General features: G+C 38.9%; 1 protein-coding gene and 1 pseudogene across 1 annotated transcript; one reads left to right on the top strand and one right to left on the bottom strand.

The window, feature by feature from the left end:
- Positions 1–1471: 1471 nt before the first annotated feature.
- LOC130866744 (importin subunit alpha-4-like) lies at positions 1472–5232 on the top strand (annotated as a pseudogene).
- A 6720-nt stretch (positions 5233–11952) lies between these two features.
- LOC130867034 (zinc finger protein 431-like) lies at positions 11953–24174 on the bottom strand. The gene is made up of 5 exons (XM_057758762.1): positions 24060–24174; positions 23322–23407; positions 17466–17592; positions 17208–17268; positions 11953–15994 (listed from the first exon to the last, which is right to left on the bottom strand). The coding sequence occupies exons 2-5, from the start codon at positions 23385–23387 to the stop codon at positions 14860–14862; spliced, it is 1389 nt and encodes a 462-aa protein (XP_057614745.1). The 5' UTR covers positions 23388–23407; positions 24060–24174; the 3' UTR covers positions 11953–14859.
- Positions 24175–27518: the final 3344 nt, after the last annotated feature.

Genomic DNA, 27518 nt, shown 5'->3' with positions numbered 1-27518 from the left:
ATTCCAGTCAAAGATCTTTTCTAGATCGGCCAAGATATGCGTTTCAATTGCACTCGCCCCTGGCTCCAAAAGCAGACACTGTCATCTTCTTGCGCTCCATAGGAACTTTCCGTTTCTCCTCCAGGACACACTGTGGCTAGCTAGCCTGTACTGTGCATTGTGCTAGGTGGGTGCACGGATTTCCTGTCCCACACGGGGAAGGATGCCCAGAATACTAACAGTTAAAGAGAGTTTTAAGGTCAAAAGGAGATGTTTGTTCTGTGCCTTGCTTCATTTGAGGTCGGATAAATTGAAGATACTTTTTACATGGTTTTCACAGGGATTTCATACGACAGAAAAGAGAAAGCAGCAACCAGATCTTAAACAAAATGACAGGTCTTTTCCCTATCAGAAAGCTGGATGATTGCTCAATTGTTTTGCAAGTTTTATTCCTGAAATTCAAAGCAAGCTCCAGGCAAATGTATAAAAATCAAAAGAGTAGTGTTCATGGAAATTTGAATACATAGAGAATAAAGGAGCTAGGAAGAATGTCTTCATGAGCACTATTGTTAGCCAGCACATCTCCCTCCATGGTCAGGTGGATAAAATATACAACTGCAGTATTCAAGATTCTATTCATGGCCGGGTGGTGGTAGCCAACGCCTTTAATCCCAGCACTCGGGAGGCAGAGGCAGGTGGATCTTTGTGAGTTTGAGGCCAGCCTGGTCTGGTCTACAAGGGCTAGCTACAGAGAAACCCTGTCTTGAAAAACCAAAAAAGATTCACTACAAAAACAGAACAGGGAGAATGAATCTCACTATGTATGTAGAAAGTGGGCTTATTAGCATGTCTCACAAGCTGCGTTTCTGGTCGTCCTGGTTCAGGTCATCTAAAAATAGTTCCCTACCAATGGCAATTGAAGAATGCAAGAGATTGGTTCTCTGCCTTTTGTCTAATATTAAGTAAAGAATCCAGTAGTTGTTCAGTCCTTGATGTACAATGTCTCAGCTGGTTTTAAGTATTCACCAAAATTACAAGAAAGTAGGCTCTAAAGCTAGTAAAGAAATGAGCTTGGTAGCCAGAGCTAGAGCAAGGAGGCAAAACCAGAGACTTTTCTTCTTCAAAATACTTTATATGTGATTGCTGCTACCAGGATGGGAGATGCTGGTTAAAGTTGGGTCATAGTCTTTGTTTGAATCAGATTTTTTTTTTTTTGAGATATCTTTTTTTTTTTTGGATTTTTCGAGACAGGGTTTCTCCATACCTTTTGGTTCCTGTCCTGAAACTAGCTCTTGTAGACCAGGCTGGCCTCGAACTCACAGAGATCCGCCTGTCTCTGACTCCCGAGTACTGGGATTAAAGACGTGCACCACCACCGCCTGGCTTTTTTGAGATTTCAAGACAGGATTTTTTCTGTGTAGTTTTGAATCTCAATCTGTAGGCCAGACTAGTCTCAAACTCAGAAAATCCCAATGCCTCTGGCTCTTCAGTCATGGTGTTAAAAGTGTGTAGTGACACCAAGCAGCTAAAGGTGGGTCCTATTATCTCATATTATACAGATTAATGGAGGATTTTCCCACGTCAAAACCTTTAAGTAAAATCTCTCTCAGGTATAATCAATTCTTTATGTATTAGTTAATCCCAGAGGTAATCAGTTTGACTATGAAAAATAGCCATCTCAGCAGCCAAGACAGAAGAAATGAGAAAAAAATCTTGCCTGCAGGAGGCACAAAATGCATGGGAGTTATTTCCAAAACAGTGCTTTTCCTCAACAAAGGAAGCATGGGGATTTTACTTAGGGAGTCTGAACACAAAAGATAGAGAACACAAAACCAGAAAACTTCAAGGCAAAGTCACCTAACAGTCCTCTATACAGTGATCCTGGGTGAACGGTTATGATGATCTCTGTTACTCTCAGAGCAAAGCTGCTTTTGCTCTGAGCAGGGTGACTAGGCAAACTAGACAAGAAGGAGTTCATTATAACTAGCCCTGGCTTGCTGTCTGTCTCAAGCTTGTAACATCACTGTAGAGAATTTCATTCTTTCTTTTTCCTAACAATTGCCCTATAGCTAATCATCAGGTGAGGCAGAGGGAGCACAGGAACAAGCAAGATGTTTTAGCTGGATGGCCAGAAACTATCCTCAAGATGAACCACAGGATCAGGGGTAGACCCATGGGCCCTACATGGTTTATGAAATTTATTTACATATCACTGTAGCATGAAGTCTAATTGATCTAAATTATAAAAAGACAGAGTCAGATATCGAGGTAAATGCTAAAAGATTAGAGAAATAAAGGAGTCAAACACTATAAAGATCTTTTATGTCTACCGAATCCTCAGACCAAAGTGAGCAAGATTCTGACCCCATGAATACGCAGATTGAATGCCACGGGTTCCTGTCCCCTCCCACAATAAATTCCTGTCTCTTCCAAGCCAATTTGAGGACTATAGGTGTTAACTCTTTAAAGTTCTAGTAGGATTCTGCTCTGAAACTGTCCACTGTGGGATTTTGGGGGGCGGGGGGCTTTTGAGATCTGCTTCTATTTTCTTGCAGGTTATAAGGCTATTTAAATTGTTCACATGGTCTTTATTTAATTTTGATACGTGGCACCTATCCAGAAAACTGCCCATTTACTTTACATGTTCCAATTTTGTGGAGTATAGTTTTTTGTAGTATGACCCAAAGTTTCTCTGGATTTCCTCAGTGTCTGTTGTTATGTCTGCTTTTTTGTTTATGCCTTTGTTAATTTGGATGTTCTCTCTCTGCCTTTTCGTTAATTTGGATAAGGATGGGTCTATCTTCTTGATTTTTTTCAAAGAATCAGTTCTTTGTTACATTGATTTTTTTGTATTGTTTGCCTTCTTTCTATTTTATTGATTTCAGCCCTAAATTGGATTATTTTCTGTCATTTATTTCTCCTGGGTGAGTCTGCTTCTTTTGTTCTGGAGCTTTCAGGTGTGCTGTTAACTCACTAGTGTTAGATTTCCCCACTTTCTTTATGCAGGCACTTAGTGCTATGACGGTTCTTCACAGCACTGCTTTCATAGTGTCTCATAGGTTTGGGTATGTTGTGCCTTCATTTTCATTGAATTCTAGAAAGTCTTTAATTTTTTTGATTTTTTCCTTGAAGCAGTTCTGATTCAATTGGGCACTGTTCACTTTCCAAGAGTTCGTAGACTTTCTGCGATTAGTATTGTTGTCAAATTCTAACTTTAAAATGTGTCGATCTAGAAACCAGCGAAGGGCATGCTGGGAACTGTAGTTTCCACCCACCGCCCCACATCACGCTTGGCAGGAAAAGCTGCTAGGTCTGGCTTCATTTCTAGAACACTACAAGCGGCGGTGGGGAGCCCCTACGGTGGGATAAGGACAGGGTCACCGCGACAGCCAGCAGCCCAGCACCCCGGCCTCTCCGCCCCCGCGCCGGGGCCACCTCGCGCTCCTCCCCTTCTGTCCCCTCCCTCTGGTCCCGCCGCCGCTGCCACCGCGGAAGGAGCAGCTGCCGCTGGAGCTGCTTGTAGACCCCGGCTTGTAGAACCACTGCATCAAGAGCTTCAAGAGCAAAAGCCGCGATGTGGTGACAATGCAAAGACACGGAAATGAAGTGACAATTGAACTCAAAAGAACAAAAGAGATGAACATTTACTGAAAAAGAGAAATGTGTTCCCCAGGAAGAAAGCTTGGAAGATTCAGATGTCGATGCTGATTTTAAAGCACAAAACATAACACTGGAAGCTGTATTGCAGAATGCTACAAGTGAAACCCTGTAGTCCAGTCTAGCGTTGTCCAGGCAACAAGGAAATTATTATCCAGTGACGGAAATCAACCAATTGATGCCCTAACAAAATCTGGAAGTTTACCAGTTCTAGTCAAATATCTAGTTAGGGATGATAATCCTTCATTACAGTTTGAAGCTGCTTGGGCACTAACTAACATAGCATCAGGAACCTCTGCACAGACTCAAGCTGCTGTACGGTCTAATGCAGTGCCGCTTTTCCTGAGACTCCTCCCATTCCCCCACATCAAAATGTCTGTGAACAAGCCGTGTGGGCTTTGGGAAACAGTATAGGTGATGGCCCTCAATATAGAGATTATGTCATGTCACTGGGAGTTGTGAAACCTCTTCTGTCCTTCATCAGTCCCTCCATTCCCATCACTTTCCTTTGGAAAGTCACATGGGTCATTGTCAATCTTTGCAGGAATAAGGACCCCCCCACCCACCACCTATGGAGACAGGAGATTTTGCCAGCTTTATGTGTTCTCATATATCACACGGATATAAATATTATTGTAGACACTGGATGGGCTCTGTCATACCTGACGGAGGAAATGAGCAGATACCGATGTTTATTGATTCAGGGGTTGTACCACTCCTGCCCCCTCTGAGCCACCGGGAAGTGAAAGTTCAAACAGCAGCACTCAGAGCAGTTGGGAACATGGTGAACCGCATTGAGGAGCAGACCCAGGTGATTCTTAACTGTCACGTCCAGTCCCACTTCCCAAACCTCTTATCACACCCGAAAGAGAAAATAAATAAGGAAGCAGTGTCGTTCCTTTCCAATATAACAGCAGGCAATCAGCGGCAAGTTCAAGCGGTAATAGACTCCGGGTTAATCCCCATAATCGTTCACCAGTTTGCTAAGGGGGACTTTGGAACACAAAAGGAAGCTGCTTGGACAATTAGCAACTTAATAATGAGTGGCAGAGCCGGGCGGTGGTGGCGCACGCCTTTAATCCCAGCACTTGGGAGGCAGAGGCAGGTGAATCTCTGTGAGTTCGAGACCAGCCTGGTCTACAAGAGCTAGTTCCAAGACAGGCTCCAAAGCCACAGAGAAACCCTGTCTCGAAAAACCAAAAAAAAAAAAAAAATAATAATGAGTGGCAGAAAAGATCAAGAGGAGCACCTTGTACAACGGAACGTAATACCACCATTCTGTAACTTACAGTCAGTGAAAGACTCTCAGGTGGTTCCGGTGGTTCTGGATGGTCTTAAAGACATCCTGATAATGGCTGGTGATGAAGCAAGCACAATAGCGAAAAAGTAGAAGAAGGTGGAGGTTTGTAGAAAATTGAAGTTATGCAGCAACATGAAAATGAAAACATATATAAATTAGCATTTGAAATCATAGATCAATATTTCTCTGGTGATGATATTGATGAAGAGTCCAGGCTCATTCCTGAAGCAACACAATGAGGTACTTACAACTTTGACCCAGCAGCCAACCTCCAAACAAAGGAATTGAATTTCTAAGGTCTACGAAGCACAGCATCTCTCATTCAATACAAAAACACCACCAGATGGCCACCAAGCGATAAGACAGCAAGCAACAGAAGGCTCGCAGCACTCTTGCCTCTTCGTTTTGATGCTTCTGAAGCAAGCCATGGCTCAGTCACTTTGCAGTTGCCAAAGGTCACTCTCACATGAACTGTAAATGCATATGCACGATTTCCTGAACTGTTTAAGAATTCTCCTTAACAAACTCAACTACCCTATTTTTCCATGTTTCCTGGTGCCTCATGCTGAGAACTGCAGTCTCCAGTTAGAATACTCCATAGTGGGGGTGTATCAGCTGCCCTCTGGTACTCCTTTGGAAAACAGTGCACTGTGGATCAAGACACTTTGGTATGATGCATATTCGTGTTGGAAGACTACAGAGGTGCAGTGTGATCTGAGCCTCCATCATTGCCTCCTCAAACATATTTGCATATGGAAGAATTAAAGTACAAGCCAAATGACTTTCATTGGTGGAACTGATACACAAAACATAATAACTTAAAAACAAGAAACTTGGTTATTGATTTTAAGAGATGTTTTTTTAAAACTGTACTTCAGCTACCATTAATTGATGTGTTTATTATCAGCCTCAGAAGCCAGAGTTGGAGCCAGAGCTTTAGATATCATGGTAATGCTTTCACCATTATACCTAATTTGTGAGAACAGCAAACCCTATTTGACCACTCACTCAGCCTGTCTGTTCCTGCTGTTTTTAATAAGCAACTGATGTGCATGGTCTCTACCTGAGCTGAGCCTCTTACAGACTTGAACTTCTGTGAAGTTGAAAGCAAGAGTCCCTGACTACAAAAAAATACATCAATAAATAAATAAGTCAAAACAGGAATGGAAAAGGTCTCAAATACTCATTGGTAATGTTTGAAGATAGTCTTGCTTTCAGCTTCCAGGATTATTTTTCTTTTGGTTTTAATTTGATAATTGGATATGGTTGGTTTACATTGGGTTTAAACTGTGGAGCTTTCATGTTTACTGTAATTTAGACTGAAAACATTTTTTACTCAGTAACCAGTACTTTTGATAAAGTGGTGGCACCCAACCAGCAGCTCTTTAGAAGTGTTCCAACACTTCATTATCGAGGATCAGGGAGCTCATTCCGATCCCACTCAGAGCACCCGCACGCTAAAGAGAAAGCCAGGATCTGTGTAGAGGAATGATGTGCAGTCATTTAACTCAGTCTGATTTGCAGAAACCTTTCATCTGTAAAATCTGGCATTACTATGTAAAGTCATTGCTTGTGGCAAATTGTCTGACCCGGTTGTTGATGGATGAATATGGATTTGCAGTTTTTTAAACCAAATAATTTGTGCTGTCACAGAAATGGATTTGTTGCTCTTGTTCACTGGTTATAATTTCCCAATGCATTGATGTGAAGGGATAGAAATCTAAACTAAGTTAGTTTTCAGATGGGGGTGTGTCTACTGTGACAAAGAGGAGCCGGATGCCATCAGAGCTTTGTGAACCAGCCGGGGTGTTTTCGCTGAGAGACAACACAGCAGGTGTGCCTCATCACAGATGTGTGTATCTGCCAAGGTGGAGCCACTTTAAAGAGTGAGCTTTGTCTTGTATCTAAAATGTGTTTACACTGCAAGATTTTTCCTTGCTAGAGAATCTGTTTTAATATAGTGGTTTGGCCTCTGATTATTTATAGGTTTTATAAATTTTAGAATCAATTTCTCTTTAAGGTGGGCTCAGATTTTTCAACTCTTGTGCACATAAAATTGAGTTGAAGTTAAAAAAACCATAGTGATCTGATAAGACACCGATGGTGGTTCCAATTTTTTTGTGTCTGTTGAGGTTTGCTTTATTACCATGTATGGGTCAATCTTAGAGAAGGTCCCTGAGGTGTTGAGAAGAACATATATTCTTTTGTGTTTGGGAGGAATGTCTGTAGATGTCTGTTATGTCCATTTCAATCATGACATCTGTTAGTTGTCTTATTTCTCTGTTAAGTTTCTGTCTGGATGACCTGTCCATTGGGGGAGTGGAGTATTGACGTCTCCTAATATTTCTGTGTGGGGTTTTATGACGGACACAGTACTGACTGTAACAGTCCTTTATGAGTGCATAAGCTTTTGGCCATTGATAATTGTCTTCATTCATTTTCTAGTACAGTGGCCTCATGAGGCACACCACTTTTCATATACAAGTGAACATTTAGGTTGTTTTTATATTTAGGCAACAATGAATATACCTGCCATAAGCATGAGAATCCAATACATGTTAATTCTAATTTCAATAACATGGAAACTATACTGAGATTGCTGGGAACTATAGTAATTTTATGTCATTTTATGAGTACTCTGTATATTATGGACACACATAAACACATTGATATAAAAAGAATATCTGGGCATTACAGTTTACTGTGTCCCCTGTGGTAATGGTGCTGTCCCATGTGTGTAATATATCCAAATGCATCAGAATACATACACTAAATATGTGTAAATTTACATCAACTATAACAATGCAACATGCTGTTATTTAATTTTATTTATTTATATATTTATTTTTGGTTTTTCGAGACAGGCACAGAGTCAAATACATACCTGTCTTTTCAACATTTGCATATCTGGTTTCCTAGGTCAGAAGAATGCACCAGATTTTCAGTGCCTTCAATGACAGGAAGTTCTGACCAATCATATGTGGTGCTATGAAACAAATTTGGGAACCCAAAAGGATCAGTCCTCCTGAGACAACTCTCCAGGTCCCACCTATGTCATATAATGCTGAAGATGAAGGTATCACACTGTTACTTCTGTCTCCTAGCACTTAAAGGATATAAATGTCCTCTAAATGGTGGTCCAAAGATTCAATGGACTGAAAAGAAATGGAATTTCTATATTGTTTATTTTTCTTTCAACTTAAGGAGTTTATTTCTTCTTACAACTTCTAATCCATTTATCAGTGAAATAAGGAAGAGAACTCAAGGCAGGAACTCATGCAAAGGCCACGAAAGAATGTTGCTGACTTGCTTACTCCTCGATGGCTTGTTTTTTAAATTAAATTTATTGAGCTCTACATTTCTCTCTGCTCCTCTCCCTGCCTCTCCCCTCCCCCTTTCAGACCTCCCCCAAGGTCTCCATGCTCCCAATTTACTCAGGAGACCCTGTCTTTCTCTACTTCCAATGTAGATCAGATCTATGTAAGTCTCTCTTAGTGTACTCATTGTTGTCTAAGTTTTCTGGAATTGTGATTTGTAGGCTGGTTTTCTTTCCTTTATGTTAAAAACCACTTATGAGTCCCCTCGAGCTTTGCCCGCCTTGAGCTCAGCTGCTCCTGGCGGCCAGAACGGAGGGGTAGAGCAGTTCTCGGCGGCCTGGGGGGGGGGGCGGGCGGCCGTGCCCAGCCCGGGGCCGCTCGAGACACAATGTAAAAAAAAAAAAAAAAAAAAAAAAAAAAAACCACTTATGAGTGAGTACATGAGATAATTGTCTTTCTGGGTCTGGGTTACCTCACTCAAAATAATTTTCTCTAGCTCCATCCCTTTTCCTGTTCAAAGTTCAAGATGTCATTATTTTTTTCTACTGTGTAGTACTCCATTGTGTTAATGTACCATATTTTCCTTATCCATTCTTTGGTCGAGGAGCATTCTCAGAGGTGTAAGGCAGAAATGCAGAGTTGTTTTGATTTACATTTCTCTGATGATTAAGGATGTTGAACATTTCCTTAAGGGTCTTTCAGCTAATTTATATTCCTCTGTTGAGAGTTCTCTGTTTAGGTCTACACTTCATTTTTTTTTTTGTTGGATTATGTGATCTTTTGGTGTCTGATTTCTTGAGTTCTTTGTATATTTTGGAGATCAGACCTTCATCTGATGTGGGGTTAGTGAAGATCTTTTATGATTCTGTAGGCTGTCGTTTTGTCTTATTGACTGTGTCCTTTGCTTTACAGAAGCTACTCAGTTTCAGGAGGTCCCATTTTATTGTTTTGCTCAGTGTCTTTGATGCTGGGTTATACTTAGGAAGTGGTCTCTTGTGCCAATGCATTCAAGTGTACTCCCCACTTCCTCTTCTATAAGGTCCAGTGTGTTTGGCTTTAAGTTGAGGTCTTTGATCCATTTGGACTTGAGTTTTGTGCATGGTGATAGATATGGTTCTATTTCAATTCTTTTTTTTAAAGATTGTTTTTAAATTTAATTTAATTTATTTATTTAGTCTATTTCAATTCTTTTTTTTGTAAAGACTTATTTATTTATTTATTTATTTATTTATTTATTTATTTATTTATTGTGTATACATACATGCCAGAAGAGGGCACCAAATCTCATTATAGATGGTTGTGAGCCACCATGTGGTTGCTGGGAATTGAACTCAGGGCCTTTGGAAGAGCAGGCAATGCTCTTAACCTCTGAGCCATCTCTCCAGCCCCAGTCTATTTCAATTCTTATACATGTTGATATCCAGGTATGCCAGCACCATTTGTTAAATATGCTTTCTTTTGTGCACTTGATATTTTTTGCTTCTTTGTCAAAAATCAGGTGTTCAAAAGTGTATGGGTTAATATCTGAGTCTTCTATTCAGTTCCATTGGTCCTCTTGTCTATTCTTTTTTTTTAATATTTATTTATTTATTTTGTATACAATATTCTGTCTGTGCCTATGCCTGCAGGGAAGAAGAGGGCACCAGACCCCATTACAGATGGTTGTGAACCACCATGTGGTTGCTGGGAATTGAACTCAGGACCTTTGGAAGAGCAGGCAATGCTCTCAACCTCTGAGCCATCTCTCCAGCCCCCCTCTTGTCTATTCTTCTTCTTTTTTTTTTTTTTTTTTTTTTTTGGTTTTTCGAGACAGGGTTTCTCTGTGGTTTTGGAGCCTGTCCTGGAACTAGCTCTTGTAGACCAGGCTGGTCTCGAACTCACAGAGATCCGCCTGCCTCTGCCTCCCAAGTGCTGGGATTAAAGGTGTGCGCCACCACCGCCCGGCTTCTCTTGTCTATTCTTATGGCAATACCAGGCTGTTTTCACTGCTGTAACTCTGTAGTAGAATTTGATGTCAGGGATTGTGATGCCTCTAGAAGTTCTTTTTTGTATAGGATTGTTTTGACTATACTGAGTTTTTTTAAAAAATATTTATTTATTATGTATACAATATTCTGTCTACATGTATGCCTGCAGGCCAGAAGAGGGCACCAGACCTCATTACAGATGGTTGTGAGCCACCATGTGGTTGCTGGGAATTGAACTCAGGACCTTTGGAAGAGCAGGCAATGCTCTTAACCGCTGAGCCATCTCTCCAGCCCCTATACTGGGTTTTTTGTTTTTCCATATGAAGTTGATATGACAGTACTCTTTAGGTGAATAAAGATAAAAAAGGTTGGTTGAATCAATCTGAGTCCAGCCAGATTTTATTAGGAAAAGTTCCATAAGTTGAGATAGACTTTTGGAATTTTTGACACAGGATATGTCCACATAGCTATAGATGCCAGGAATTTATTATGGGAAACGAGCTGTCTCACGGAGATTTGTCCCACCCACACTTCTGTGTGCTGCGATTATAGCCATGCACCTCTAAGTCCAGCTGAATATGGGTTTTTAAAGGACTTATTGAATCAGAGAAAGAAAGAATAAGTTTTTAAAAGGAGCATCAATGTTTTGAAGAATAGAAATATTTCTTGAAATTTTATAATTAAAATGGCCAAATCATTTCATATGTTCTAAATTTTCTTTGTACTGTAAGTTCCATTCATTTAAAAATTTATGAAGTGTGTCTGTGTGAATATGGCATAGGAGGTCCTTCTGTTTGTGTGTTGCTTTCATTGGTAAATAAATAAAAAAACTGCCTTGGCCTAGTTGATAGGGTGGAACTTAGGTAGGCAGAGAAAACGGAACTGAATTCTGGGAAGAAGAAAGCAAAGTCAGAGAACCACCATGGTGCTGCCAGAATCAGACACACTGAATCTTTCCCAGTAAGACATGACCTCATGCTGATAAACAGATTAATAGAAATGGGTTAAATCAAGATGTGAGAGTTAGCCAATAAGGGGCTAGGGATAATGGGCCAGGCAGTGATTTAAGTAATACAGTTTCTATGTGGTTATTTTGGGTGTAAGCTAGCTGGGCAGCCAGGACAAACAAAGGGCCACCCTCCTCGTGCAACATAAACACACCTGTGCCATGCTGTGTATGCAGCACTGTTAGGAAAACTAACAGGGGTCTATGATCTACTTCTGCTTTATGAGTTCTAATGATTAAACTTAGTGATTCATTTTAAAGAAAATGACCTCAACGGCACTTTTTTAGATTTAAAAATTATTCATGAATAAGCTGTTGGAAGATTGTATATGTGCAACTGCTGAAGTAAAGAAATATGAGAAAATTTGTAGAAGCATTTTGCATAACCCAGGTCATCAGACTTAGCAGCAATGAACTTTACTAAATGAGGCGATTCTATGCCATATAATTTTGGTTCTGAGAAAGTGTTATAAAATAAATGTCTAGTCCTCAAAATGAATAAATTTTGCCTTTTTAATTATTTCTTCAAGTGGAATGTGAGCACCCGTGAATTGTCACAATGGGAAAGGACTGTTGTGTGCCAGACTACGAACCTAACCTCAGTCCCTATAGAACACCAAGCTATGGTTTTACACACACAGTTAATGGCTGATTATCATACTTTGTTACACCTATATAAGATAAATAAAAATAAATGAAAATACTTTTTTGAATACACATATGAGGTATTTAATGTTTCTTATAATTTCTTTTATCAGTCATTTAACTTTAACATTCTTAAATTCTCTTGAAAAAACAGCACATATTGGGTGTTCATCATCTATCCTTGGACTTGTACTCAAGAGGAAGACAAATGAGCATCATGAGTTGAAATGTTTCCCTGAATCATTACTGACATCCAATGGAAGATGAATAACAAACAACAAAATCGCAAGGGAATCGTGAAAAGGTGAAAATCAAAACCAGGAACAACAAACCACCACCCTTACATGAAGAGTATGATCAAACAAGTCCTGATATTTCAATAACCAATGGGGCAATTATGCGATGGGAACAACATTCTATACATTACAGCAGAATAACACCTATCACTAGGTACAGGCACAAGAGAAGATAAATAATGGCCATAGAAGGAATATAAGGTGTCCAAAATAAACATCATTAAATGGGTTTGCCACACATATAGCACTTCACTGACTACCTCAAATGTTTAAAAATAGAAACCACAATGGAATGATCACAATCATCAGTCTGGAGCGAACATGGTATGTAATTTACTTCCTTCAAGGCTATCATGAAAAATATTTTTTTTGAAACTAAAGATAACTGTGATGTCTAAAGTCATTAACAAATTGTTTTCATGAATGGGGATTTCTTCTTTATGAGTTTGCATATATTTCACACTTCCAAGTGATATAAATAATATTTAACATATTTACAGCAATAGAGTCATGGCTAGGTGACTAAAAAATGTTCATTCCCAGGACTAAGATCAGATTTTTAACAGCTTCCTGTAATTCCTGCTACAAGATGATCCAAAGTGTTAATTTTCCAAGGATACAGAATGCAAATTCGTATACCTACTGACACACACACATACATCACATAATTACAATTAAAACAACTTTCATCATGAATTGGTTTGTATAAAGAGAAGGAAAATTTAAGCTTGAAGTAACAAAATAATCCTCCTAAATTGGTGGTATCATTTGGGAAGAATTAGGACATGCTGTCCTGTGGAAGGAAATATGTTACTGAGAGTAAACTATGAGACTTTACATCCAGACACTAATTTCAGTTCCCATCATCGGCTCCATGTGGGAGATTAAGGATGTGAATTCTTCAGCTCCTGCTTTAGGTGCCATATCTCACTCTTTTCATGACACTTTCATGTTGATCATTTTGTCCTATATAACCAAGAGCCAAATAAATTGCATTTGTAATTTGAAATAGTCATTACATCACAACAAAAAAGGAGCAACTAGACATCCATAATGATTCATATCTGAATTACTTAAGCCATGCAATTGAAGAGAAGTATAAAATCTAAAACGATTACTTTATTTATATTCATGGTGCAAGTGTTACAGTTCTGGAGGGAAAGGTATCCTTACTGCATGGAGTCAGGCAACACCTACAGCTGTAAAGGAAAGATCACTCCACTAGATGTAGCCATCCTCTTCCTTTCTGAGAGAGAGCCATCACAGTTGGGATCTGCTCCATTCTAAGAGAGTTGCCCAGTAGAAACCTCTGTTGCTGAAAAAAGGTGTCCATTGTTTTGTCCTCTTTCTGGGCTAAATGTGTTTAAGTATAAGTATCAATTGTAGCTCAGTTCAGCTCCACAAGGGAGTTTCTGATCCATCCCAGTGCAAGGTCTTCACACAAATCACAATCAAGAGATGTATTTGGGAAGGAAGAAACCAGGAGTGTGGTTGCCTCTGCCATGGTAGAAAGTGGCAGCTGCCTACTGAATGGCTCATATAAGGCTTCTTAGAACCAGAGGCATAAGGATATTTGGAAGGTAGGAATTGGTTGGATTTCAATCCCTGAGCTTGAATAAGATAAAAGATGGGCTGGATTTTGTGCTCAGTTGGACAAGGATGAAGTGTATTTCTTTGGCTCTGGTTTGAGAGGCAAAGTATGTTTCCTTCACTGGCCCTTTTTTTACCTTTTTGGCTCTGTTTAAAGGGTGATGTTTCTTTCACTGACTCTAGATTCAGGAACAAAGTGTTTTCCTTTGGATCTCATTTCAGTACCAGGGTATAATTCTTTGACTGGCTCTTCTAACCATAGGAGGTCATAAATTAAAAAATTAGGTTTTGTCCATCAGTTTTGCTAGTGTAAACAAAATAAAGAGGTATCCTAATGCTTGAACAGATTATTGAAACTGTCAATTTTTTTGAAGAGTAAATGTTGTTGGTTAAATGACTGCAAGTGTATTAGCTTTAGATCTTGAAAAATAGTTAAGAAGGAGCCCTCAGTTTCTTCTTCAGGTACCCAAGGACTATTATAATGTGGAAAAAAATTTATCAGATTGATCACACACAAAAGTTTTACTCCTGTATAAATTGCAAAACATTATCACACCGAATTCATTGATAGAGTTTCACTGCAGTATGGTATTTTTCATGTTTTTGAAGACTACACTCATTAAATTCATAGTTTCTCTCCAGGGTGGTTTATTTTATGTAGTTGGAGATTATTGTGACAAAGGATTTAACACATAGATTCCATTCATGGTTTCTCTCCAGTTTACGTACTTTTATGCATTTGAAGATGAATAAGAAATGAAAAGGCTTTATCACACTGATTCCATTCATACTTTTTCTTGTTCTTTTATGCCTTTGAAGATGACTGTGCTGTGCAAAAGCCTTACAACACTGATTTCATTCATAGGGTTTTTCGCCAGTATGCACGCTTTCGTGCACTTGAAGAGTACAGTGGTCTGCAAAGTACTTGTTACACAGATTACATTTGTAGGGTTTCTATCTACAGTGAGATGTTTTATGACTTTTAAGATTCCTGGGAGTTATAAAGGCCATACAACACTGATTACATTCATAGGGTTTTTTTTCCAGTATGTGTTCTTTTATTTAATTGAAGATGACTGCAATATGCAAAGACCATACCACACTAATTACATTTATATGGTTTCTTTCCAGTATGTGTTTTTTTATGCTTTTGAAGATTACTGTGAGCTGCAAAGGCTTTACCACACTGATTACATTCATAGGGTCTCTCTCCAGTATGTGTTCTTTTATGCACTTGAAGAGAACTCTGCTCTGCAAAGTCCTTACCACACCAATTACATACATAGGGTTTCTCTCCACTATGTGATCTTTTATGACTTTGAAGATTACTGTGAGCTGCAAAGGTCTTACCACACTGATCACATTCATAGGGTTTCTCTCCAGTATGTGTTCTTTTATGCCTTTGAAGAGGACTAGGTTGTGCAAAGGCCTTACCACACTGATTACATCCATAGGGTTTCTCTCCAGTATGTGTTCTTTTATGATTTTGAAGATGACTATGACGTGCAAAGGCCTTACCACACTGATTACATTCATACGGTTTCTCTCCAGTATGTGTTCTTTTATGGTTTTGAAGATTACTGTGAGTTGCAAAGGCCTTACCACACTGATTACATTCATAGGGTTTCTCCCCAGTATGTGTTCTTCTATGGTACTGAAGAGCACTGTACTGTGCAAAGGCCTTACCACAGTAATTGCAACCATAGGGTTTCTCTCCAGTATGTGTTCTTTTATGCTTTTGAAGAGCACTGTACTGTGCAAAGGCCTTAGCACACAGATTACATTCATAAGGCTTCTCTCCACTGTGTGTTCTTTCATGACTTTGAAGATGACTGAGTTGAGCAAAGGCTTTACCACACTGATTGCATTTATAAGGTTTCTCTCCAGTATGTGTTCTTTTATGCTTTTGAAGATTACTGTGACGTGTAAAGGTCTTACCACATTGATTACATTCATAGGCTTTCTGTCCAGTATGTATTCTTTTATGACTTTGAAGAGTTTTGTAAAGAGCAAAGGCTTTATCACATTGATTGCATTCATAGGGTTTCTCTCCAGTGTGTCTTTTATGCATTTGAACATAACCGTGATAAGAAAAGGCTTTACTACATTGACTAGTTTCATAGGTTTTCTCTCCATTATGGGTTCTTTCATTCCATTTAAGGTAAGTATCATATGTCAAGGGTTTATCACATTGAATATATACTGAAAGTTTCTCTTGAGTTTGAATTCTTTCAATCCTGCAAGGATAATTGGCACATATAAAAGTTTTACCACATTTAGCACATACTGTACACACACATTTGAATGAATTAATGCTACAATATGTACTAATTGTAAAGAGAAATCAGATCGTGAGTTTTTATAACTGTGTCTAAACTCATTTTCCTCTTTAATTAGCGGTTGTCTTGCAACTCTGAAAATACCTTCAATGGTAAATTCCTTTCTTTCTTGGCTTACCTTTTCCTCTTTACAGATTTTTTTTTCTATATGGTATTTTACACATATTGGAAGAGAACAGGATAAACTCAGAGCTTTACCAACTTTATTGCAATCATAAATTCTCCTATACTGTGAATGAGATTACATTTGCTATGTGAACTAGGGCACCCAGAAGTATTTACACAGATCCAGAACTCATAGGGATTTTTTGCAGTGTGAGTTTGTTCATGTATGAACAATGATGGTAGAAAACCAATTACTTGTAAACTTGAATCAAATTCAACAATTATAATCTACATGGGGACTACTGCTTGTGTTCTAATTGTTCTTAGAGAGTGGTATGTTACATCTCACTATATCTCTATGCTCATACACTTGTATCAAGAGTAACATATGGTGCACACAGTATCGAATAATAAATAAAAGATTTCCACATTGAAGTCTCAGGATTGACTTGCTGTTCCTCATAAACTTGTGGTATAGGTATATGTATTAAGGTTTCTCCACAACAACAGCCCCTTGACTCTTGACTCTGCCTCTCTCACTAAACTTAGCACAGTCACAAGAAGTATATGAGTAAGACAAAATTTACAATGGAATATTGGTTTAGTAGAAAGTTTTACAGATATACCAATTATTATTTATACAAATACATATATATGTACATACAAATATATATATAAGTACAAAAATATTATCATCTCTTCAATGTGTATGCCTTTTTATTAGAGTAGCAAAAAATAAATGGATTCAAAGATCTACAATAAAGCTCTCATGGTGCTGTGCCTCAAATGGTGATATCTATTTAGCCATTGTTTTCTTGATTTCCTTTTAAAAAGAATGTCATTCAAATGCAATTCACATACATGAAATATGGATTTGTGAGAATTTAATAACCATTAATGCACTTAGAGCTGTGCTTATTTACACTGTTGCTTTCGTTTAAAGCTTTAAGGATACATCACAATTTCACCAGAGGCACATTGTTATCAGCTTTCATGTGAAAATTACCTTTCATATCTTCTAGAACATTGACAATATTCTTCACTATTATGGTCTTCCCAAATGTATCCTAAAATATAATACCAGAAAATATATGTTATATTATGGAACTGTGCAATAGTAAGTTACTATCTTAAGAGAACCTTAGAACTCTGACTGCTTTTTTCACCTCATTATTCTTCTTTCTAAATCAAATTACAGAAGAACATTATTAACCAAGGAAAAGTTGTCCCCTTATTTTGAAACATGAAGGAAATTCATTTTTACCTATACTAGCGAGGTTCCTGTAGGTCTCCAGCATCACATCTTTGTAGAGATTCTTCTGGGAAGGATCCAGCAAATTCCACTCTTCCTGACTGAAGTTGATATGCACATCATCATAGGTCACTGCCCTCTAAAATATTACATTCATGTGTATAAGAGAAGCATGATGGTGACAACATTGTAAATGTATACATCTTTGACAGTATAATCATATAATTCTGGTGTTCCCCACTATTATTCCATGACATAGACAGTCACTTCAGAAGGAAATTGAATAGGAGAGTCATCTCTGTCATTTCTGTACCCTTTGAATGGGATATCACCTTACAAGGAACTGTCTATTAACAAAGAGAGACAAGGAAACAGATCATCAGGACATAGTAGACATGAAAAAAAATTGTACAAAGAAATAACTAATTACGAAGCAGAAAAATACAATGGACAAACTGGGTGTATTGACTCATGCCTTTAAATTCAGCACTCAGAAAGCACAGGTGGGTATATTTGTCTCTGAGTTGAATGCCAGTCAAGTCTATGGAATCATATCCAAGACAGGTGGAAGTACACATTAAGACCCTGTCTCGATTGCAAAAATCAGTGAAACAAACAAATCAGATAGAAGAATTCAGAGGTTTTTACTGAAGTTCCTACAAAAAGTGTTGCATTCACTTCAGTTCTGTATTCATCTTGCAGAGATATCTGAAGTACCCTAATTTAAACTGTAATGCCAGTAACATTTTATGAAAGGAAACTTCATGTTTAAAACAGTTACAAATGGACAGTTGAAAATATTAGCAATAAGCTGGGCGGTGGTGGTGCACGCCTTTAATCCCAGCACTTGGGAGGCAGAGGCAGGTGAATCTCTGTGAGTTCGAGACCAGCCTGGTCTACAAGAGCTAGTTCCAGGACAGGCTCCAAAGCACCACCACCACCCGGCTATACCTGACTTTTCATTAGAGACAATGAAAGCCAGAAGGTCGTGTTCAAGCATTATGCAGACATTAAGAGACCATGGATGCAAGCACAGATGATGATACTCAGCAAAACTTTTACCACCATAGAAGGACAAAACAAGATATTCCATGACAAAACCACATTTAACCCATATCCAGCCACAAACCCAGTCCTACACAAAATACTTGAAGGAAAACTCCAACCCAAGGAAGTTGACATTATAAAAAAACAACCACAGAAAATTTATAATCTCATAGAAGCAAATCCCAAAGAAGGGAAAAACACACAAATTAACCTCACCAACAATGAAAACTAAATTAACAGGAGCTAGCAATCACTGGTCATTATTATCCCTTAATATAAATGGACTCAACTCACCTATAAAAAGGCACAGGCTAATAGATTGAATACAAAACCAAAATCTATCCTTCTTCTTCATACAAGAAACACATCTCAACCTCAAAGACAGATATCATCTAAGAGTAAAGGGCTGGGAAAAATATACTAATCAAATGAACCTAAGAATAAAGTGAGTGTAGCCATCCTAATATCTAAGAAAATAGACTTCAAACTAAAATAAATCAAAAGAGACAAAGAAGGACATTTCATATTAGTCACAGGAAAATTCCATCATGAGGAAATCTTAATATTGAACATCTATGCCCCACATACAAAGGCACCCTCATATGTAAAAGAAATACTTCTAAGCCAGGCTGTGGTGTCAACCACCTTTAATTCCAGTACTCAGAAGGTAGAAGCAGGCTGATCTATGTGAGTTCTAGACCAGCCTGGTCTACAAGAGCTAGTTTCAGGACAGGCTCCAAAGCTACCAAGAAAACCTGCTTGTCTCAAACAACAACAACAACAACAGCAAAAACATTCAAGAAAACCCCAAAGAAAAACTTGTAAAGCTTAAATCATACATTAAACCCCACACACTAGTATATAACCTAAGTAGCACAGACAATAAGAGCAACAAAAAACAAATGGGACCCCCCTGAAACTGAGAAGCTTCTGGAACGCAAAGCATCCAGTCAATAAGACAAAAAGGCAGCCTACTGAATGGGAAAAGATCTTCATCAACCCCAAATTAGACAAAGGACTGATCTCCAAAATATATAAAGAACTCAAGAAATTAAACATTAAAATTCAAAATAACCCACTGAAATCATGAACAAGACAATGTTGTCCACTCCCTCCATATCTATTCAATATAGTTCTTGATGTTCTAGCTAGAGTAATAAGACATGGAAAGGAGATCAAGGGGATACAAATCAGAAAAGGAGAAGGCAAACTCTCACTATTTGCTGATGATATGACAGTGTCCTTAAACAATCCCCAAAACAATACCAAGGAACTTGTACAACCCACAAACACTTTTAGTAATGTAGCATGATTAAAGATTAACTCAAAACAATCAGTAGCCCTGCTGTACACAGATGATAAAAGGGCTGAGAAAGAAATCAGAGAAATATCACCTTTCACGATAGCCACGAATACCATAAAATATCTCAGATTAACTATAACCAAACAAGTGGGAAACTTGTATGACAAAAACTATAAATCTTCAAAGAAATAAATTGAAGAAGACACCAGATCTTCCATGCGCTTGGGTAGGTAGAATTAGGATAGTAAAAATGATAATCTTTTTTTTATTTAAAATATTTATTTATTTATTTATTTATTTATTATGTATACAATGGTCTGCCTGCATGTATCCCTGCAGACAGAAGTTGGCACCAGATCTTATTACCAGTGGTTGTGAGCCACATATGGTTTCTGGGAATTAACTCAGGACCTCTGGAAGAGCAGTCAATGCTCTTAACCACTGAGCCATCTCTCCAGCCCCCTAGAAATGGCAATCTTACCAAAAGCAATCTACAGATTCATTGCAATGTCCGTCAAAATCCCAGCAAAATTCCCACAGACCTCAAAAGAATGGTGGTCAACTTCATAGGGAAAAGCAAAAACCAGGATAGCTGAAACAATCCTGTACAATAAAAAATTCTGTAGATATCACAATCCCTGACATCAAATGAGGAAGAGAAGACTAGGCCCTGGCTGATGGCTCTATACATCATCCTGTAACCACCCAGAGTTGGAGAGCTGCAGGATTACAACCCCTTTCTGGGACAACCCTGATACTTGTGAAGGGAAATCTTCACAGTGGGCAGAACTTCAAACAGTATACATTCTCATACCATTTATTTGAAAGAAGAAATGACCCAATGTGCAACTAAGAATTCACTTATTGATGGACGCTATCCAGTGGTTCGACTGGAGGACCAGGGATTAGTAAAAAACATGATTAGAAAATTGGTGCGAGAAGACATCTGAGGAAGAAGAATGTGGATAATCTCTGCAAATGGGAAAGGGGCCTAAAAATCCTTTTATTCCACATAAATACTGATCAAAAGGTGAATTCAGCTGAGGAGGAGTTCAGCACTCAAGTAGACAGAATGACTCTTCCATGGCATAGCTTCAGTAATATTATGAATAGGGGATGGATTGTTTTTAAAATCACCATGTCACATTTTTCCCACAGCACTTCTAAAGGGGACAGGGTAACCAACAGTCAGGGGGAACCTAAAGGTGATGACCTGATCAGCACCAGACACTGCAATTTCCATGGGCCTAGGTCTGAGTTTACACGTATTGTTCTAAGTAGCGAGAACAAAGAGGAGACCCAGGCCTCTAAATAATCAGTTCTGGATTTGCTGCTATCAGCCATTCTGAGAGTGGGCACTGTGGGTCTGAGACACCAGCAGCCGATCTTTCTCAGGATTTCAGTTCATTGTCTCCACTGCTGTCCTTGATAGTGAAACACAAGCAGTAAGTTTCCTGAACTAAAGTCATCAGTAAACTGAGGTGAAGGTGAGTGTAAGGAGGTAGAAATGTTTTGATGAAGATTTTCATGTTATTATATTCCCATAAGTGAGGTAAAACCAGGACAAGCTTATACTTCTATCTGAGCATCTGTGAGTCGCCACCTTTGGGCAAAAAGTACTTCTATGTCATGGATAGCGGAGATTATCTTAAATGAGTTGCATTTGGCTATACCCTAAACACTGACCAAATGGCTCCTGCTAAAGATAATTGCAGGAAGGGAGAGCTTGGCATTTATCTAGGAAAGAGAAATAAAGGCCTGGCAGTGGGAAATTGTTTTCTCCCATAGCTAGGGGAATGCGATCAATAAGTCCCAAAAGTATAGGCAACCATCTGAATTGTTGGAATTAATTCACAAACATGTAACAGAAAGTGAGCTTCCTATAGGGAATCTACAGCTAAATTAGCCTCTTGATTCATAAAGCAATAATGCAAAAAATCCTTGACTTTTGTTTTAACCCTCACCAAAGCCCTTGGTTCTGATAAGTCACTCATGAAAGAACGGCTGAGCAATTACTTTAAAATATTGCAGCTTGCCAAGAGTCTCCTGCCTTCATAGAACAACACACAAAACCACTGAATCCTACTATGCTACAAAGTCAGCCCTGCATCCTCACCCCAGCAACGCAAAAGCCCTGTACCACTTCTGACTGGCAGGCCTGAATGAAGGACCTCACTAGTTTGTGGTACTGAGGGACAAGAGCAGGTCCTTTGATGATACAGTGTGCTTAAAGACACAGCACAGTGATTCCTGGCACTGCATCCCCCTCCAGACCCAGATTCCAAATCTACAGAGAAAAGCATTTCAGTAACACTTGCTTTGACTCTTTCTTAAAGTTGACCCAGCAACCATCCTGCACTCCATAGAATCTTCCCATTCTTCCACCTGGACACAATGTGACTAGCCAATTACAAAATGCTTCCCATTTTCCCAGGTGGAAGGGCGCCCAAAATTAAGAGAGATTTTAGGAGAGGAAAAGGAAATGATCTGTGGCTTCACACTGAGATTGGGTGAACTGAAGGTATCTGGATGTAGCAGGGACTTCAGACAACTGGGAGAGAAAAGCAGAAATGAGAAATAAATAACCAAGATATTAGGTCTTTCTCCCATCAGAAGACTGGATGATAGCGCCATGGCATTAGGGGTTTTTCAGTTAAATCCATTTCAATCTCCTGACAATTTAACAAAATAAAAAGTGTAGTCTTTAGAATATATTGAAGACTTAGAGAGACATGGAGCAAGGAAGAATGACTGTATGAGCTCTATAATAGCTACCTCATTTACTCAGTGGGAAAATGAAACCATGGCAGTATTGGTCAAGGTTCTGTGCTTGACTGGAACTGATAGAATAAACTCTCTGTATGTATTTCAAAAGTGGATTTATTAGGCTCTGGGCCAGCTAGTCCAACCTTGACCGTCTACCAATAGAAAGTTGAAGAATTCAATAGCTATTCAACCCATCAGGCCAGTGTTCTCAAATGATCTTCAGGATATACAAAAATTCCTAAGAACTGGACTCTAAAGAGTAAAGGAATGACCTTCCGAACCACAGGCAGAGAAATCACACAAAGAGAAAAAGCTTCCTTCTTCAATATCCTTGACATAAGTAGACTGCAACCAGAAGGTCTCACCCAGATTAAAGGCGGTTCTAGTTAGCTCAAAAGATTCAGATTAATATCAAGTTTTGCCATTTAAAAACCTTTAGTTAAAGTGTCTCACAGATGTACCCAATTCATTGTGCATTTGTGTCTTCCACAGGTATTCAGTTTGGCTACCAAGAAAAGCCATCATAACAGCCAAAAGAGAAGGAATGAAAAAAATTCTTGCTTCCAAAATGCAAGAAAATGGGGAAATATTTCCAAACAATAATTTTCTTAAAAATGAAAGCATGGGGATTTTACTTAGGGAGTCTGGGCATGTTAAGGTAGAGTTCTCTCTTTCTAAACATACTCAGTTACCAAATCCACTTCTGAACATTATCACAATTTAAAAGCAGAGATATTTAGGGACATTCTCACCTCAAAGTCATGCAGGAACTTATAGAAATTATAAAAATGATGGATAAGTAATACTGGCATGTTCATCTTGTATCTTAAAGTCTTAGCTGAAAAATCAAGAAAATGGCACCATGATATTCAAGTGCTTTGGATCCTATGCAACATTTTAATGATATTTCATCTAAGAGACATGTATCAATATCACAATACTCACAAAAACAACAGACACAGAACACAAATACATGAAAAAGGAAATAAAAGTCACCCATTGTACAGTGGTCAGTGCTTTATGTTGGATGTCTTTACTGAGTTATTTTTCAATCAGAACAAGGCTGCTTTTGCCTCTGTACAGACTGACTCAGAAGAAGGCCAGATTCTTCCAGGAAGGGGTGAGAGAGTTAATTTTAACTATCCCTGGCTGTTGTCTGTCTCAGCTATGCGATATCACTTGGAGAATTTTATTCTTTGGTCATTTAACCTGTTTTTAATTTTACTTGTGCCTGTGCTTTGCCTCCATATCGCTGCACAGTGCATGCTGAAGTTGACAAGAAAGATGTTTGTAAACAGACCACCATGCTCCCAATTCTCTAAGCAGATTAATTTCACAGCACAAAGTTATTCAGAGTTCTGTCCCTAGGTCGAGAAATTAACAAGGACCGCACGGGACTTCACACATGGATCCCGGGAGGACGCACCACACTGTCTTCCGCACCTCACCCTCTGCTCCTCCCCATCTGGAGACAGCATTCCCTCGCTCACCATGTTGTGGTTCCCCAGCTCGCCAAAGCTCTCAGTTCACCATCTGCCAGCAGCAGCAAATTCGCCACAGCACAAGAAACCACTGCCGCCAGCGCCTCCGTAAAGCAGAGTCTGAAAGCGGGTGCCCGGAAGAGCCCTGCATTGCTTCAGACTGGCAGGTCACCTGGAGGACCTGATTGGCTAGTGAGATCTGAGTGACAAAAACACCTCCTTTGGGGTTATAGTGTGCTTAAAGACACAGCACAGTGGTTCCTGGCCATTCCAGTCAAAGATCTTTTCTAGATCGACCAAGAGATGCATTTTAATTGCACGTTCCCCTGGCTCCAAAAGCAGACACTGCCATCTTCTTGAACTCCATAGGAACGTTCCGTTTCTCCTCCAGGACACACTGTGGCTAGCTAGCCTGTACTGTGCACTGTGCTAGGTGGGTGCAGGGATTTCCTGTCTCACACGGGGAAATTGCCCAGAATATTAACAGTTAAAGAGAGTTTTAAGGTCAAAAGGAGATGTTTGTTCTGTGCCTTGCCTCATGCTGAAGTCGGATAAATTGAAGATACTTTTTACATGGTTTTCACGGGGATTTCACACAACAGAAAAAAGAAAAGCAGGAACCAGATCTTAAACAAAATGACAGGTCTTTCCCCATCAGAAAGCTGGATGATGGCTCCATTGCTTTGTGAGTTTTATTCCTCAAGTTCAAAGCAAGCTCCAGGCAAATGTATAAAAATCAAAAGAGTAATGTCCATGGAAATTTGAATACATAGAGAATAATGGAGCTAGGAAGAATGTCTTCATGAGCACTATTGTCAGCCAGCACGTCTCCCTCCATGGTCAGGTGAATAAAATATACAACTGCAGTATTCAAGATTCTCTACATGAACAGGACAGGTAGATTGAATCTCACGATTACGTAAAAAGTGGGCTTATTAAAATGTCTCACAAGCTGGGTTCAGGTCATCTAAAAATGTTTGCCTATTAATGAAAATTGAAGAATGCAGGAGACTGGTTCTCAGCCTTTTGTCTAAGATCAAGTGAAATATCCAGTAGTTGTTCAGCCATGAGGCATGATGTCTCAGTTAGTTTTAAGTATTCGCCAAGATTAAAAAGAAATAGGCTCTAATGCTAGTAAAGGAATAAACTTGGGGGCCTGGAGAGATGGCTCAGAGGTTAAGGGCATTGCCTGCTCTTCCAAAGGTTCTGAGTTCAATTCCCAGCAACCACATGGTGGCTCACAACTGTAATGGGGTCTGGTGCCCTCTTCTGGCCTGCAGGCATACACACAGACAGAATATTGTATACATAATAAATAAATAAATAAATAAATAAATAAATAAGTAAGTAAGTAATTTTTTTTAAATAGGAATACGCTTAGTAGCCAGAGTTAAGGCAAAGAGGTAAAAAAAAAAAAAAAAAAAAAACACACCTTTTTTTCTTCAGTATACTTTATATGTGACATATATACCAGAACATGAGATGCTGTTATAGTTGGGTCAAAGTCTTTGTTTGAATCGGATTTTTTTTTTTGAGATTTCAAGACAGAAATTTATCTGTGTAGTTATGGAACTCATTCTGTAGGCCAGACTGTATGCCCAGATTTGTTTTTAAGCAAAGGTAGGGCCTGCTGCCTTTTTGCTCAGTGCCTGTCTTCTATACAAATTTCTATGTGGTCTGTGAGTTGGTAATTTTGTGGGGTTGACTGTGTGTAAATTTGAGTGTTAGAACAAAGAATGAACGTTGTCACTCTGAGGCCTCCTGGTGTGGGGGAATGGAGCAAGGTCTCTCCATTGTCCTGCAGAAGTCACAATGCTGAGGTGTTTTGGGAACAAATCCTATTTCTAAGGGAAGAATCATGGTTTCACAAGGTTTCCACAGATATGAGAGTGACTATTCCAAAAGACAAGTGTTCCCATAGCTCTGCAAAATGGGATGCTCCATGTGGACAAAGACATATACACATCCCTTGCATCTGCCTATTGGTCTGTTAGCTGTGCATTTACTGTATAGTCTTGTGGGTTCCAACATCTCTCTCTGTTCCCTCAGCTTGTCACCATGGGTATTCCTTTATTGTCATTAAGTCTACTCCTTTTTTTTTTTTTTTTTTTGAATTTTTCGAGACAGGGTTTCTCCGTAGTTTTTGGTTCCTGTCCTGGAACTAGCTCTTTTTTTTTTTTTTTTTTTTTTTTGGTTTTTCGAGACAGGGTTTCTCTGTGGCTTTGGAGCCTGTCCTGGAACTTGCTCTTGTAGACCGGGCTGGTCTCGAACTCACAGAGATCCGCCTGCCTCTGCCTCCCAAGTGCTGGGATTAAAGGCGTGCGCCACCACCGCCCGGCTGGAACTAGCTCTTATAGACCAGACTGGCCTCGAACTCCCAGAAATCCGCCTGCCTCTGCCTCCCGAGTGATAGGATTCTAGTATATATACAAAACATTTGAGACACCCAGTCTGGTGGGACTGATCAACAACTAGATTCTTGAACTTTCCATTCCCTGACAGCCATTGTTGGACTTTACTCTGTAAATTATTCCAATAAATTCTCATATACACACAGATAGGAAGAAAGAGAGAGAGAGAGAGAGAGAGAGAGAGAGAGAGAGAGAGAGAGATTTAGTCCATAAGTTCTGTGACTCTAGAGAATCCTGACTATTATACTGTGATTTTTAGCCAATTAAAGTTTTAAACTTTTAGTTGCTAATTTTTCTATTTATACTCTAATTACACATCTGAAAAGCTTTTTAGCAAATACTTTAGTATCATGTTATAAACATTTTAAAACAATAATCTTTCATATTATAATAAGATAAGCAATATGGGAAAGAGTGAAGCAAAGGGTTGAGCGCTACTTCTGACAAAAATAATTTATAAAAGAGTATGATGGGCTGGAGAGATGGCTCAGTGGTTAAGAGCATCACCTGCTCTTCCAAAGGTCCTGAGTTCAATTCCCGGCAACCACATGGTGGCTCACAAACCATCTGTAAGGAGGTCTGGTGCCCTCTTCTGGCCTGCAGGAATACATGCAGACAGAATATTGTATACATAATAAATAAATAAATATTAAAAAAAGATTATGAGCCATTAGATTCATAACAAGATTTGTCTATTTGTTTGATCAAGTTGATAGGTACTTGCTAGTGGAAAGCTATTTATTAGTTTAATCTTGTAGTCATTTGTTCCTTAAGTCTATTAAAATTTAAAATTAAGTAAATTGATGCTTAAAAGGGAAAAACCACCATCAAAGCTCCAACCACCAAAGAATGGTAAAGTAAACTCTATCTCCAGTTCTAAAGTCACATTTAGAATTGTAATTGAATGATGGGGTTGGAGAGATGGGATTTTCTGAGTTCTAAACCAGTCTGGCCTACAGAATTAGTTCCATAACTACACAGAAAAATCCTGTCTTTTTTTTTTAAGTATTTATTTATTTATTTATTTATTTATTTATTTATTATGTATACAATATTC

The sequence above is a fragment of the Chionomys nivalis genome, chromosome 26 (genome assembly GCF_950005125.1).
Source record: "Chionomys nivalis chromosome 26, mChiNiv1.1, whole genome shotgun sequence".
In the NCBI taxonomy this organism is placed as follows: domain Eukaryota; kingdom Metazoa; phylum Chordata; class Mammalia; order Rodentia; family Cricetidae; genus Chionomys; species Chionomys nivalis.
Note: the sequence above shows the minus strand (reverse complement) of the source record. Positions and strands in the feature narration are given on the sequence as shown.